Source organism: Trachemys scripta, chromosome 24 (assembly GCF_013100865.1).
Source record: "Trachemys scripta elegans isolate TJP31775 chromosome 24, CAS_Tse_1.0, whole genome shotgun sequence".
NCBI classification, from domain to species: domain Eukaryota; kingdom Metazoa; phylum Chordata; order Testudines; family Emydidae; genus Trachemys; species Trachemys scripta.
In genome coordinates, this window is record NC_048321.1 from 6,262,169 (window position 1) to 6,278,100 (window position 15,932).

Sequence of the window (15,932 nt, forward strand, 5' to 3'; positions counted from 1 at the left end):
GGGGGAATCCGGACGAATGGTAACCCTAGGTAAACTACTCAAGGGCATGGCAGGGCTTCCTGGGTCTGAGCAAGTTCAGCTTTGCTGCAGGAAGAGGCAGAATACTGGTTCCCCATTCCTGGGGTGTTGCAGCTGCTGGAAGAGTAAAGTTGAGAGCAGGAGGAGGTGGCTGTGAAAACGGTGGTAAATGCACTGCTGTGTGATTACAGAGACTGCTGCTATGTTGGATTCCCATAGCAAGCTCTGCAGCGTTAGCAGAACCTCCCCACTTCCCCTGCGCACCATTCTGCAGCATTCCTGGGACTCCCTTGTTTTTTCCATCTCTTCCCCTGCTCTCTGCCCTGCCCCGGTTCAGATCTGCCCTGTAGCATTTCAGGAGCTACCTTGCCTCCTGACTCGGCCTTGGCCAAGACCCTACCAACTGGACCATGGCCTGCTCTGGAGCCCGATCTCTTCTTCTGTTTAGAACCAGGTAATAGCATTTGAGTGGGACGAGATGCAGCGGTGGGACACAGACGAAGAGGGAATGGCATTCTGTTTTGAATACGCACGAGGAGAGAAGAAACCTCGATGGGTTAAAATCTTCACCCCATATGTAAGTGACCTTGTTAACTGCAAATGCACTAAGGAGAGGGACTTGCCCGGTTTTTAGAAACTGGTGTAAAATTCTCTTTGCCCTGATCTCTTGGCGTGAGAGAAGATTGCGCTGCGTAACCAGACAGCCACTAGGAGGAGCCAGAGATACAGTAAGTTCTTGCTGGGTAGAGCTGGTACCTCTGCCTTCCCCTGAGTGTACAGCTTCTGAGTCCCGCCCTGCTCTCTAATGGACGGCTGTCATTGGTGCTGCGCTTTACGTCAACCTGAGAGAAGGCTGCTTTATCTTTGCAGTTCAACTACATGCACGAGTGCTTCGAGCGGGTGTTCTGTGAGCTCAAGTGGAGGAAGGAGGTAAGATCCTGAAACTGCACAGAAATCGCTTAGTACGTTTTGTGAGTTGACAGTAACCCTTTCCTGGCAAGCTTTCGTAATGGTTCGCAATATCAGCTTACTGCCCAAACCAGGAGGGGAGGGTTGTGTAGTGCGGAGGGCTGATAGTGGGGACTCCTGGGTTCTATTCCCAGCTCTGGGAGCAGGAACCTGGCAGTCACTCCTGGGTTTTATCTGCAGCTGTTGGATGGGAGTGTTGGCGAGTGACTAGAACAGGGAGCTGGGTGTCAGGACTCCTGGGGCCTGATGGTCTCGTCTTTTGCATAGCATATATCCTTTTGAAGAGGAGGTGCTGTGCGTGTGTGACATGCGGTAATCAAACCCCTGCCTCTGCAAGTCTCTGGCTGTGACACCTTGGGCAAGTCACTCCCTTGCCTGAGTCTCCTGATCTGTTAAAAGGAGAGAGCAAAACCCAGGAGGGTTATGAGGACTACTTAATTGTTCATCAAGTACTTTGAGATCCTGCAGGAGAAGGCTCTGTAGAAGTGCAAAGTATGTTTTTAAATTATGCCCAGAATCCCAGTCCCGGTTGACTGCTCAGAATCGGTCAGTCATGACGTCCTCTTGGTAAATTATTCAATGTTTAGGTGCGACTCTGGCTGGTGCTGGGGCTTCTTTCCAAGCCAACGAGACCTTAGCAAATAAGCCCACCCCACCTGTTGCTTGTTCACTTGTTTGTATTCATTGTTTTCTGCTTCTACTGCATGTACCTCTCCATCCTCTCCTGGTCCTTAGAGGAGATGTTTGGCCACCCCATATCCACCTGCCAGAGTCTCCCTATCCCCATGTGACTGCTCTGTGTCCCCTTGGTACGGCTTCCTGTTACAGCAAACTGCAGTGTAGCAGGGAGATGGCAGAAGACGGTAGCTGAGTTGGCTCAGAGGAGATGATGCAGAGTCTGCTTAGGATGTTGAGGTCTGATACTAGCAATGTGCTGGGCCATCATCCCATGTAGTGTCTTGAATCACCACAAGGTGTCCGTTGGAAAACTTGTGCTGCTCTGTTGTCTCAGCGATTCTCAATCATCCCAGTACGTAAGCAACTGGATACAAGCAACTGCGGGAGGCAGGATACTGCACTAAATGGGCCATTAGTCTGTTCTGTGCTTCTAAGTTCCTCTGCTCAACCCATTACCGCTGAGGATCAACTCTGTCACTTCTGTTGTCTCTTGATCCTGAAGCAGGCAGCCTCCAGAAGTGACTAGCTTTGCTTATTAGAACACTGTTGGGTGCCATCTCTGAACACAAGTTGCCTGTAGCATCAGATGGGCCTGGAGCAGACGTGTATTTCTATAAGGACTGATGCGCTGATATTTGTGTAGGCTCCTATACCCCAGAGATCTGAGGATGGTATGTGAATATGCTCTGGCAGTCTGGATAGCTCTCATCTGTACATAACCATGCCGTTGCCATGTGCACTGCTGGATTTCCTAAGGGGCAGCATTCGCTATGGTGGCTGGCAGGATTTTTGGCTCTTTATCACATGCAACAGCTGGGCACTATGGTTACGCAGTGAGGGGGAGAAGAGGCACTTTGGTCAGTGTATACAGACTTCTAGCTCTAGCCGTGTTCTTCAGGTTGGCACTGGGCCCCTCACGTTACTGTCCCCTGCTTGGGAGATATTGATCTGCTCCAGGGGCTAAGTCCAAACGTGGGCATCTCTTTCTGCACTCGTGTCAGAGCAGGGCTGAGCGTGTGTCGTGAACATAGGTCTGATCCTGGCTTAGTCAGTTCCTAACAGAAAGAATAGTAGACAGTTGAAATTCATTGCCTGGTGCTCCGGGGTGCTTATTGGAGCCTCCAAAATCCCATCCCTAAATTCACCCTAAATACACCAGTGCCATAGAAATAGATATTTAGTCCCCCTCCATCAGTTATTATTTATATCCTTTTATATTTTTTTTTCTCGTAAAGGTGGAGGAGGAAGCGACAGACAAGGATAACAAGAACTTCAGTAAAGACAATATGTGCAGCAAGGTAACTGGGGTGAAAGCAAACAGCATCTGGGCTCTCTGAGCCGGTCTGATTGCTGTACTGCGGACCTACTATTTACTTCCTGCTTCTCCATGCCAATTCCTGCTAGTGTAGAATAGCGTTCAGAACAGTGGCAGCTCGTCCTTAAAGGAAACTTGCAAAGCAAAATATTTCCTGTGGCTGCATGCTGGGGAGAGATTGCCATGCCGCCTTAAGAAATGTTCTTTGTTTCCTTACACTGGATATATTTAGTCCTGACAGGTCCTGGACATGGGCAATCTTTGGAGAACCTGGAATGAGACTTTACCTGTGAAGCTCTCTCCACTCCCAGATGAGAGGGAAAGGGGGTCAGAAAGGAGCAGTAAAGGGGACACACATCTTTTTTACTTTTCAGTTTCTTTAAAGGACCAAAGACTAAACCCGGAGGCTGCATGCCAACTTTTCCCACGGTAGTACTGGAGGGGCATCCTGGTACCACTTGATTGGCAGGTCCTGATCTCTTTTCCATCTCAGTAATCAAGGGGTTAATTGAACAGTGGGGAGGGAAACCATCTTGTGTAGCTGAATCATTTAAGCAAAGCCACCCTGCTTTTATCTGCTAAGCAGTAAGCATTTCTCACTGGTTCTACAGAGAGATTTAAACCTTTAGCCTCAAATTTTGCCCTCGGATGCACCCAGGAAGTTTCCATTGCCTGACTGGGGTTTTCTATCTTTAGCCTAATCTATGCTTAGAATGTAGGCTGGCGTAGCTGGGTCAGTCTGGGCTGTGAAAAGCCACACCCCCATGCCACATAGCTATGCTGACCAAACCCTCAGTGTAGACACAACTACACCAACAGAGAAGTGCTCCCGTCAAGATAGCTAATGTCATTTGCAGAGCTGATCCTAAACCTTTGTCGGCATACCCTGTGTCTCTGCTAGGCGCTATGCTGGAGTAGGTTCTGTAGGGCAGACGTAATTTGAGGGTTTTATTCTGCTGCCCACACCTTAATATGCAGTCCGAGTGTACGTGACCCACACTACCCGTGAACCAAACCCGACACTCGTCCCATCGTGTTGCGAGAGCTGAGGCCTTTGGTTTCCTGAGGGCCTCCCGCCCGTTTTCTGCCCCACTTTAACCTCTGGCTGTGCTGCAGTCTCCAGCCTTTCAGCTGTGCTAAAGGCTCCTGCAGGGCAATCTTTGACTCCTCATCTCCCCGTTGCTGCCCTAAATGCACACGAGGATTCATTAGTCCGTGTTATAAAGGAGGCTGGATGAGTTGAGTTGAGGGCTCACCAGTGAGTGCCAGTTCCTGTCTAGTTACCTTGTGCTTCTCCCTCCGAGTGAGAGCCCAGCCATTTATACTGCTGAAGTAAAGGCCACTTGCAGTATCTCTGTACGCACTCGACTCTGTCCCTCCCCTCCAGCTGTGTTTGGCTGCAGCGTCTGGTTCTGCATAGGCCCGTGCTGTTGACTTGCATCTCTGTGTGCCAGAAATCTTGTCAAGTGAAGTCTCTGCAGACTGCTGTGGTCTATTCCGTATGTGCAGGGGTAGCGGGGACACAATGAGCAGCATGGAACTTCCGTAATCGATCTATTGGCCTGTACAAATTGTCTACAGTGTTTCCCTTTGCCTGCAATGCCCCTTTGCCTGCAATGCTCTGGAGAACTCGTCTCTAGATAATTCCCCTTGCTGAGATTCCAGATGTTCTTGCATTTGTGTACGATGCCTTCCACTTAATTGCTCGCAGGTCCTAAACTAAGGCACCAAGTCAATTGGCTTAGGCTATGGGGCTAAAAATAGCAGTGTAGATGTTCCAGCCCTGGCTTGAGCCTGGGATCTGAAACCTGGGAAGGGGGGAGGGTCTCCGAGCCCGGGCTCCAGTCCCAGCGTCTATGCTGCTCTTTTTATCTCCCTGTGAGCCTGAGTCAACCGACCTGGGCTCTGAGACTCGGCGCCAGGGTTTGTCTTTGCAGTGGAGACATACCCTGAGTGTCATGTGGTGTTCAGGCTGTTACGTGCCCCCTTGTGACCGTATAGAAGAGTAGATCAGTGGTTTAATTTGGTCACAAGGGGGACCAGCGCTTAAACGCCGTGGTGAGAAGCACTGAACTAGAGAAAGTCTGGAGAGGGCGGAGCAGCCTTGACTGAGGGAAGCCGTGTGCTTCTGTTCCCTCTGCAGGCTCCCAAAGCAATCAGCAGAGAGAGCAATTCAGCCATCTCAGAGTGGGGATTGCGAGTGGGCACCAGGGCACAGTGGTCATGGGATTGGGAGGGGAAGGGGAGACAAAGGACACCTGGGCAAAACCCTCTTGTGAGATCTTTAATGACCATTCGGCACAACCAGGAACTTTGCTTTTTAAAAGCCTTGTTCAAAAGTCGGACGAATTTACTTCCAAGAGGTGCAAGGTGTGTGCAACCTGTCTGGATTCCTCTCCTTCCCTCTCTTGGGAGTTCACCTATTTCAGGCCAGATGCTGGTTCCCCTCCAAAGCACGGCTTCCCATGCCCACTCGCTGACCCAGCGCTATGGCAGTTCTACCTCTAGAGAGATGGGAGTATAAACCCCTCCCCTTTATAACTCACTTCCATGAGTCCGACTGCAGCTTCAGCAAAGGCTCCCTCCATGAATGGAAACCTCATCCTTGCTGGGGGGCGAAGGGGGCTAATTTACAGCTGCAAGCCCAGGGGGCGTAGATCTTTGCTATAGCTGCCTGCTGCAAGGCTGGTCCTCCAACCCTTGCTTCCAGTGCTGGTAATTACTAATGGTTATTGGTGTCGTCCATCAACCCTGCTGATGCTGCTGTTGCAGGGAGTGCAGTGGGAGCAGAGCATTGCAACCTGCGCATCCCAAGGTGCTGGGGATTAGCACTCCGGGTACCAGAATCACTTCTGCACCCAGCCCTGGCAAGGAATCCATGCATGTGTGTTCAGAGATCTGCCTGCTCTCAACCACCACACTGTTGTGTTCTTAGGCAGACAAACCTAGGATGATGGGCTTGGGGATCTGAGGGGGAGGCTGCCTCATGCGGTAGGTTAGAGCACCAGTCGTTCCCCTCAGCAGTCCTGTCTGGGTCACAAGTGAACGGTCGATTGCAGAGCCTTCATTCGGTCTAGCTTCACTGCCAGGCTGTGCCCAGGATTGGATTACACAGCTGGTGAATGGAGGTTGCAAGTGGGGCTTGAGGCGTTGGCAGAGCTGGAATGGTCCGGGGGGCAGTAGATGAAGAATGAGGTGAACGAGTGGTGGGGAGGGAGGGGCAGGACTAATGTAGCAGGTGGGGGAGTTGCAGGTCAACATTGAGGAGCATTAGCGGGGCCTCATGTGACTAGCCCCAGGAGGTTTCATAGTCACAGACTGCAAGGCCAGAAGAGACCTCTGTGATCATCTAGTCTGACCCCCTGTACAACACAGACCAGAGAACACCTCATAGAAATTCCTAGAGCAGAGCTGTTAGAAAAATACCCAGCCTTGATTTAAACATGGTCACCGACTCTTGGTGAATTGTTCCAAAGGTTCATTCCTCTCCCTGTTAAAAACGTTCACCTTATTTCCAGTCCGCATGTGTCTCGCTTCAACTTCCAGCCGTTGGATGGTGTTCGACCTGTCTCTGCTAGACTGAGGAGTTCATTAGGAAATATTTGTTCTCCACGTAGGTACTTATAGATGGTGATCAAGTCACTCCTTAGTGTTCTTTTTTATTAAGCTAAATAGATTGTGCTCCTTGAGTCTCTCGCTATAAGGCAGGTTTTCTATTCCTGGTAGCCCTTAGTGGTGAGACCCAGCAATGGGGAGGGGTCTAGTGCTTAGAGTGGGGGACTGGGAATTGGAATTAAAACTCAATGGTCTGTTCTTTGCTTTCCCATGGACTTGTCAAGTGACGTTGGGGCAAGTCACCCCCTCTGTGCCTCAGTTTCCCCCTCTGCAAAAGGGGCTGCCCTCTGTCTAACTTGCCCCGAGAGGGTTGATGATTAGCGAGGCTGTAAGAGCAAACCCAGAGGCTTACTGTAAGTAACATCTTTTTAATTTCCCTTTCTTCTCTTTCAGAATATCTTTCAGATGGTCAGATCACAGCAGAGAGACGCCGCCACTTAGCCCCTCCTGTCGTGGAAGAACGTAACCCCCCCCGAAATTAACACTTAAAAAAAGATTTAAAAAATTCTGTTATTGTATTAAAAGCCCTTAAACTAAATATTATTAATAACAATACCATTTGTGAATTTCATGGTTATGGAATTAAGCAACTAGTTAAAAACCAGCAGGCTTATCAGAGTAACAAGAGGGGAAAAACTTTTCAACAACAGACAAAATCCACCCAAGGGTATTCTGTTTCTCTTTTTTCGTTTCACTTGGGTCCTGCATTGGAAGATGGACTGTGCTTATATTATATTTTTTACAACTGGAAATAGAAATGCCATCCATTTGCACTGTTCAGACATATATATGTATGTATGTAAAAAAAAAAAAAAGAAAAAAAAAAGAAAGTTATATATACAAAATACCACACGTATATACATATATATATTTCTTTTAAAATTTCATAGCAGCAGCAGTACCTTTTCTAAGCTTGCGTTTTTACACGCATCTCTTTCCTCCGAATCCATCGTGTTTTTTTAAAAACTAACTTTAATGGAAAAAAAAAAAAAGAAAAAAGTAACATTACAGGGAAATACCTCTCCTCTCAAAGGACCTTGACAAGTTTACAAGCTTTTAATTTGGGTTCTTTTTTTTTTTCTCTTTTCATTTTTTGCATTGAACCTTTTTAATAAGTGTATTAAGCAGCTGCCTCCAGATCTAGTGGGACAAGGAGAGAGGGGATTTTGTTCACTGACAGTCTGATCCTGCATCCTTACCTTGGGTAGCGTTTAAACTCAGTGGGGCTGCTCACGGGTGTAAATGTTCACGCGGGGTGTGATGCTGTAATTGATGGGACGCTGAAAGCGATGGGTAGGATGGGTTTTGAGTTGGAGTCTTCCCATTGGCCTCAATGGACTTTGGGTCAAAGCCCTAAGGAGTGAAATTCACCTCTGTGCCAAAGTGCCAGATTAAGGCCTATTCTCAGTGTAAGGCCCACTGCAATCATAGTTTGAAGGGTTAAGTGGACCTGGGATGGTTCATAGTCCTTGTGCTGGCGCTCGGGTCCTCAGGCAGAGGTGCAAAAAGGAGAGCCGCAAAGCAGAATTAGCTCCGTGCAGCTTGGAGGGGAAGTGAGGCCCCGTCTGCGGCTTTCCCCACAACTTGATCAGGTCTCTTTGGGGCGGGGCGAGACCGCCCAGAGCTGTCGCAGCCAAAGAGCTGGTATCTTCCTGACGGCTGCTCCTTGCAGCTTTCCAGGACAGAAGCAGCATTGTTTGGGTGCGGTGCTGACGCTTGTGTTCCACTAGCAGTCGGTCGGCCCAGGCAGGGCGGGGGAGACGAGGTCTGGCAGTGCAGGGTGGCTTCCCCGAGCTAGGGGCGGGTTTTAAACAGCCCCGTCTCTGAGAATTGGAACTGTTCTAGCCAGCCAAGCAACAGCCTGGATCATTCCTCTCCTTTCCTGCATGTGCCCTCTGCTTGCCCTTGAGCAGAGCTTAGTGTGGGGCTGAGCTTCTCCGAGTGCTTTTCAGTGCAAAGGCTTTTCTGCAGGGGAGGGGGTTCTGGCCCTGTATAAACCAGGCTGTTATGAATTCCTACTGCTTCACCTCCCCCCGTCCCCGGGTGTGTGGTTCTAGGACTGGACGCAGGGAGCCAGCTGCAGGTTGAAGGACCTGAGGAGGCAGCCGTAGGCTAGAGGACACCTGAGGTTAGTTTGCTAGTGAGCAGTCGGGTCATCCTTATAGCCGTTCAGGTTGATTTATCGCCCCGACTGGTGTTTTGGCAACTTCTTCCCGTGTTGAGCTAGGCTGTGGTCCCTGTGGATCATAGTAGTAACTCTTCACTCGTCCATTCCAGCCAATGGCCACGGTGCCCTTGCCAGCGACCTGGTCTGCCGAGTGTGAGGTCCAGCTGGCATGGTAGCAGTACAGTACTGCCCTGCAGTGGGACTCGGTGGCACTGGAGGCTCCTCTCCTTGTCTTGCCTTCTGGGCAGGCAGGGCCAGAGCCCAGCACTTTCAGCTCCATGGTGGGTCAAGGGGAGAGGTCCGACAGCCCCACCTTTGATTCAGGAAGGACATCAAAGGGAGCCTGGGGACCTTGAAGGCGAGAGGCTAAGGAGAGTGGGAATGAACGAACAGTCAGTATAGACAGGAGGGGAAGAGGAGAGGGAAACGGGAGCAATGGAATTGGCTTACCGTCTTCAGAAAGAAGTCTAGGACAATTGGCAGCTTTCCCTTGAGCTGGGTTGTCTGTGGCCCGTGCATTTGAGAAGCTGCAAAGAAAGACCCGAAGCTGAGGCCTGGGCAGGCCTTCCTGCTTGCTCTAACTCGATACACCCTTACCTTGAAGAATCCGTCTCTTTAATAAAGCAGGACGGCCCTTGAGGCTCGTGGTACGCAGCTCGCCACATGTGGGATCTGACACTGCCTGTCATGGCATGAAGCCAGTGTGGTCTGCCAGGAGGCCGCTTTAAACTGCGGGCCAGGAAATGCTCTCTAAAGATAGACAGCATCCTTCGAGTCACAATTTCGAAGTGGGGGCAGCGTCAGCTTAGGAGAAACCTTGGCCTTGCACTTAGAATCCAGTGTTCTGCTGGCCTCTACATTTTTGCCTACAAACGTCTCCTTTCTGGGCGTGAATTAGGTAGCTTAGGTACACCCGTCTGAGTGAGTGCAAAGAATTAGAGGCTGCAGTAGGAACTCTGTACTTTAGATCTTGAACCTATGACGTGTCCCTTCTGCAAAGAAACCAAATTGAGCTGCGGAAGCTGGGTGGCTCTGTATAAGGGGCTTTAATATGTTAACCCATTGGATGCCTTGGTGCACAGAAACCCGCCTCCTTTGATTTGGTATTGCTGGACGCAACCTAAGTATCTGGGCCAACAGGTTATGCAAACCAGCTTTTGTGCCCTGTAGACGGCGTGAAGAATTCTCGATCAGAACTGGATTTGAAATGCACATGGCACACTCAAAGGTAGATGCTTCTTAAAATAAGAAACTTGTTGGGGCTGGGGGTTAGTGCTTTTAGAAGCAGCTGAAGTCTAGATTCAGGGCAGCTGTGAAAACGTTATCATTTAACTATATAGACTTAAAGTTTTTCAAATATCCCTCTTACTTTCCACCTCCTTTCCTGGTCTGTGGCTTCTAGATGCCCCAAGGCTTAATTTCCTCACACCCCTGAATTATGTAATTTAACATAATCCAAGAACCAGGCGTCACCCAATGAAATTAATAGGCGGCGGGTTTGAAACAAACAAGAAGTATTTCTTCACATGATGCGCAGTCAGCCCGTAGAACTCGTCGCCAGGGGATGTGGTGGAGGCCAAAAGTATAACTGGGTTCAAAAAAGAATTAGATGAGTTCATGGAGGATAGGGCCATTGATGGCCATTAGCCAAGATGGTCAGGGATGCAACCCCACGCTCTTGAGTGTCCCTAAACCGTCAACTGCCAGAAGCCGCGACTGGATGACGGGATGGATCACTTCGAATTGTCCTGTTCATTCCCTCTGAAGCATCTGGCCCCGGCCGCTGTCGGGAGACAGGGTACTGGCTAGATGGACCCAGTGCGGCTTTTCTTATTTTCCAGCCCTATGTACAGGAACATATTGCATGTGATGTAGGACCTAAGTAGCGATGGAAGCACAAAATATTGGTTGGAACATGAAGTGAATTATGTTTTTACACCAACTTGAGATCTAAGCTGGTCAGAAGCCGGGTGGGTTTGGGGAGCAATATTAGTTTTTCCTATGCAATCCCAGGCTGCTAGTGGCTCGTTTGGGCCGCAAGATTCTTCTCTTTGTTCATTTAAAAGAAGCTTTTTGTGTCCTATAGCAACTGTTGCTCCCTGTAGCAGAGACTCACTTACAGTATAGAGCAGCCCAAACCACTGGCCATGGGCAGATAAATCCAAAGTTTGGGTGTGTGTTTGAAACTTGTTCAGAGGGTGTGGCTGGGGCGGGACAGGTGCTGTTGGGTTAAAAATGCTTGTGCCTTTTCAAAGTCGCTCTCTCCTTAAGCATCTTCCTGTAGTGCAGTATTTGCGGTTTAGGCTGAGAGGGGTGTTGAGTTTGGGGTCTATCTACCCAACTTCCTGCCCGTCATTGGCGTTAGGAGCAGAATTGGAAGGCCATAAGAAAAGCTACCTACACAAGGACCATTCCCACCCTTCATCAAATTCCCTGGGCCAGCTGTTCCTCGATAAGCTAGCTTGCTCGTTTCCCTTGGTTAATCCTTCTGCTGCTATATCCCCCCCACCCTCCGAGCGAGACCAATCAGAACACGGCACAGCTGTTGTGGTTGGACCCTGTTGTTACCTTTCCAGGTGGTTCTATCAACCTCTGATGGCAGGAAGGCGTTTTCGTCCTGGGCAGGTCGTCAAGGCACTGGGGATCGTGTGCCCCTCTGGCAGTTCAGTAGCGAGCGGATGGGCTGTCTCGCTGGAGTGTGTATCCTCCAGCACAGAAGCCCTTTAGAGCTTGGAGAGTCCCCTCCTGGTGTGTGAGGCAGGCAACTTGTTCAAGGGACTGGGAGTCAGGAGACCTGGGTTCTATTTCTGCCACTGACGTTCTGGATGACCTTGGGCTAGTCACTTACCCATCTGTGCCTCAGTTTCCCCACCAGTAGAATGAGGTGCTCGTACCCGCCTGTGTAAAGCACTTTGAAACCCTTGACTGGGAGGCACTATCCAAGTGCGCAGTATTAGCCTCTCCCAATAAATTACCCAAAGGGCAATACTCTCGTGTATGGAGTGACGAGATTGTCTCAGAGCCCCCGTCCCATCAGCAAAACATTTCCTTCTGTTTTAATCAGAACAGATGGAAAGATCTCAGCAGCAGTGTTAAGAGCCCCTCCCCGGTCTCTGTTCGTTGGGCTCGGCTACTCACGTGACTCAAGTCAGAGGAGTTCAGCGGGTTTGTATGTCACAGGAATAAGCGCTGCGTTGGGCACCTCTGGAGGATTTCACGTTCCAGCAGAGATCTGTGTTAGAGGGGGAGGCTTGGACCCAGAGAGCTCTGCATGCACGGCTGGCTTGGCTTTGCTGACAGTTCTGTGCACACAGCCAAGCACCTGGCTAAGGCTGAGGAGAGAGCCCTAAAAGGCTGTTTGAAGGATGCTAAGTTAGGTTCTTCCTCGGGACTAGCAGGAGTGGACGGTGGCGGTTAGACTTGCTCTGCAGTGTTATCTGAGGAATGCAGATTCTGTGCAACTTGTGTTCCCCAGTATTCGCTCTCTTGGCATCCAGTGCGGTTGTAAGTGTGTCTAGCTAGTCTCCTGCTGGGAAAGAAGTAAGGGAGCCCCAGAGATCTGGAGGTACCTTTGGGCCTGGAGGACCAATTATTGGGTTTATCAGGTGAAATGTGCTAGCTGTGTCATTGAACAGGAGCTGGTTTCCATGGGCAGGAGGGGGGCAGTTTTCACTACATGAGTTCCCCAAAAGGGGAGCCACCCGCCCAAATGCTTAACTCTCATTCCCCGAACACCTCCCCTGTCTGTAATTTATTCAGGCTCCAAGTCTCCTCTCCCCCAGTTTTGGGGTGCACCTTGAGAAGGTTTAACTTGCTTCTACTTATTCCCTAAAATCCAGGGGTGGGATGTAGGGGAGGGGAGATTCTCCCATATTCCTTATGACCCTTTTCACACAGGCAGTAGCTCTGTAATCAGCCATTGTGTTGCCAGGTTTCTCTCAGTCCCCTGGATTTAGGGAAGGACTTGGGCCAATACTCCAATTTTCCATAGCTAAAGAAGCTGGAAATCTGTTTGCAGCCGTAAGTTCTGCAGCGGGACCCATGTAAAAAACAAAAATGGAGAGAGAGCCATAAACATGAAATTTCACTGCTGACTGAAGTAGGTCAACTTAAGAACTAGTAACCTCTTCCAGTTGACTTCTGTGCTGTGACATTTAACCATTGTTAGGTATGTTGCTCATTGTCTGTCTGTTGAGAGAGCTAGAAAGCAAGCACCTTTGCTCACATCAGAGTGCCGGATTTTGGGGCCTGAGGGGGAAGAACTGAAATTTCCATTTCCATAGGTCCTGAAATGCTGATTTTGTGTGTGTGTGTTTGTTTAAATTTGGAAAGAAACGGGTAATCTGTCAATTTCTCTTCCTTTAAAAAAAAAAATCCTTGGCTGATTTAATTTGTCCTATTTCTGGTGCCATCAGAAATAAGCAATGAGGCCGTCTCTCTATCTTAACACAGGTCACTTTTTAAAAATGCAGCCCCAGTCCTTCCATTTCCAGGCTCTTTACTTTTCAGATTTTTTTAAAAATCAATTGATCGGCTTTGGCTGCTCTGACGTCAGACCTACGAGCCTGTTAAAGTTAAATAGGTCAGGTTGCTTGGTATAATAACTGCTTACCTCAAACGCTCTCTGAATTAAATAGGTAGAAGATGCAGCTGATGAGGAAGCCTTAATTAGACGAGAAATAAACTTCTCAGCCCCCCTTCCTCCTCTGAGCCTGATGGTTTGCAGTAATGGCCAAAGCAAGGTAACTGCTTCTTTGCTGTCTTGCAGATTTTTTTTTTCTTTTTTGCTCTGTTTTCCTCCACATTTATAGAAACCAGGTGGGGGAGGGAATATATTTTATTGGACCAGCTTCTGTTGGGGAGAGACAAGCTTTCGAGCTTGCACAGAGCTGTACTTCAGGGCTGGGAAGCTAACTCAAAGCCAGATTTATGGACTCTTAACCTGATTTGAGTGACTTAGATGGCCAAGTGCTCTCTGGGAAAACTACATTTTTATCTGTGCAAAAGCTTTTCACTGCCTGCAAACAGAAGTTGGTGAGTGATGCATTTGTAAAAACCCAAGTGGTTTACAGATCCCCCTCCACACACACACACACACACACACCCCTGCCTACCTACATACTTACCTACACCTGCTTCGGAGGTGAAGCGTGTATTATTAAAGCTGACGGCAGCCTTGCTCATGGAGACAGTTCTGTTTTTCTAAACAAATTTGTATAAAGCCTCCATAGCCCTCACACTTACCGAGCGATCCTGTATTCTGGCTGCAAAGCTCCAACTGAGAGCGTGGAACTTGGTCATTCAGTGCTGGAAAGGACTCCAACCAAGAGTTTACAAAGCACTGCCCGGTTACAGCTGAGTCCGCTGCCCTCTGGCACAGCCCTGGGTAGGGTGGCTGAGAACAGAATTTGTCCCTGTTTGAAATAACCGGTGGGGCTAGGGCTAGATATTTGGGGGAGCGGCAGGGGGTACGTTTCTCACCCAAGCAGGGTATCCAAGATGTAGTTGTCCTTCAGCACGAAGCTCTTCTGCTTCCAGTTAACCCATCCGATTGCACTAAACCAGTTCAGCAACCAGGTAGTTTGGACACAATACAGTAGCTTCCCATTAGCAGGAAGGCCCCTTGCTTGCTCCTGCACGTCCTTCTCCCTGCCGGTCTGCAGCACCAGGCCTCTCCTCTTGTTCATCCCTTGCGCGCACACTACGACAGGTAGAGAGGTGGAAAGTCTCTGGAACCTTACTGCTCCCAGCCTTTGGAGAGTCCCCACCCCTTTCTGCGTGTGAGGCACGCTATCCTAGCACCTTTCTAGAGGGAACTATTTAAATGCAGGTGTATAGAAAATGTTAACGCAGCTTCAGAATTCAGTTTAGCAATCACCCAGCTGCCGTGTCTGCTTCATCCCTTGACCCTCTCCAGCCACCGTCCTCCTCTTCCCGGCTTAGATTCCAGCTGCTCCACTTGAGAAGTTCCCTGACCTGTTACCTTGCAGCTCTTAGCCAGTCGCAACAAAGCAACTGCCCTATAGCCAAGGACGCAGACTGTCGTGTATGGATCAGTAGGCTGTTACATTGAGCTTTCGGGGGGGAGGGAATCCGCAACTCAGTGCCCCCAATTCATCCCTTCCTCTGCATTTTATACCTTACCCCGGCCATCCCTCTTCCACCCCAACCCTGGGTTGAAGCGTGTTATGCAAAGGTTCATCCGCGGGAGGAAAACAACAGATATAACAGCAATAATACATCAGTCAGAGCTTTGATGTAAGGTGGGGGGGAGTTCTCCCTCCTGGGGGGATGGGAGGGGGATTGAACTGATGCCTGCTACTAAATTTACAGAAATTTTGTATTGCCCCCTCCCCGCCCTTTTTTTGAGCCAGTAAAATACCCCAGGTTTCGATCCCAGGCACACTTGTTTTAATTTATTTGAGAGAACTCTAATTGTATTTTCACGGCAGTATCTTGTATTTTTTATTTTTGTGATTCAGAAATGTGAAGAAGAAAACAAAACAAAAAGCCGATTGCTAACAGTGTTTCATTCCTTGTTCTATAGAGCTAACCACTCTAAAATTGTTTGGTAAAGTCACTTAGTGTAATTAATTGTAACATATTCTTTTAAATAAATTGATTTATTGATGAAACTACTAGTTCAACCTCTCCGGCCCCCTTTGTCTGTCTTGTGGGGGAGGGGTTGGGGGGGGGGGCTGGGCAGGCCTGGGGAAGTGACTGGACTGGGGGATCCTTGCCCATCTGTGGAGCTTGCTCTGATCTGGTCCAAGGCGCCTGGGGGGCAGCGAGCAGAGAAACAGTCTCGGGCCTGTACAACTGCCCCATCTGCCCTGGGCCTAGATCCTGCTGGCTGGGGGATGGAGGCCCCACTGCCCCCTCCCCCCATTCTTGTCTCCCCTCCAGTCCCACCCCATCTCCCTATGGGCTGTGCTGTTCTCACACCTGCCCCTGGTGAGGACAGGGCCCCCCATTTTGCCCCCTGGCCCTGCCCCATTTCCCCAGTGAAGACAGGCCCCCAATTCTTCTCACACCTCCCCCTGGCTCCACCCCATCTTCCCAGTGAAGACAGGCCCCGCCCTCCAGTTTCAACCCCCCCCCCCGGAGCTCCGCCTCTGCAGGCCGTTCTTATGGTGCTGTTGTGGTACGTCTGGCTCCTGTGCATGAAGA

The 15,932-nt window shown here is 49.6% G+C and overlaps 1 protein-coding gene across 2 annotated transcripts in view; it reads left to right on the forward strand.

Moving 5' to 3' along the window:
• Positions 1-15,400, forward strand: part of SNX27 (sorting nexin 27) — a 58,750-nt gene extending 43,350 nt beyond the window's left edge. Inside the window, exons 10-13 of one of the 2 annotated variants that reach the window (XM_034756317.1) lie at positions 467-595; positions 889-948; positions 2,901-2,963; positions 6,989-15,400. In XM_034756317.1, the coding sequence (XP_034612208.1) occupies positions 467-595; positions 889-948; positions 2,901-2,963; positions 6,989-7,036 (300 nt within the window). In that variant the 3' untranslated portion in view covers positions 7,037-15,400. The remainder of the gene's footprint in view (positions 1-466; positions 596-888; positions 949-2,900; positions 2,964-6,988) is intronic. The other variant, XM_034756318.1, reaches the window with a different exon arrangement.
• Positions 15,401-15,932: the final 532 nt, after the last annotated feature.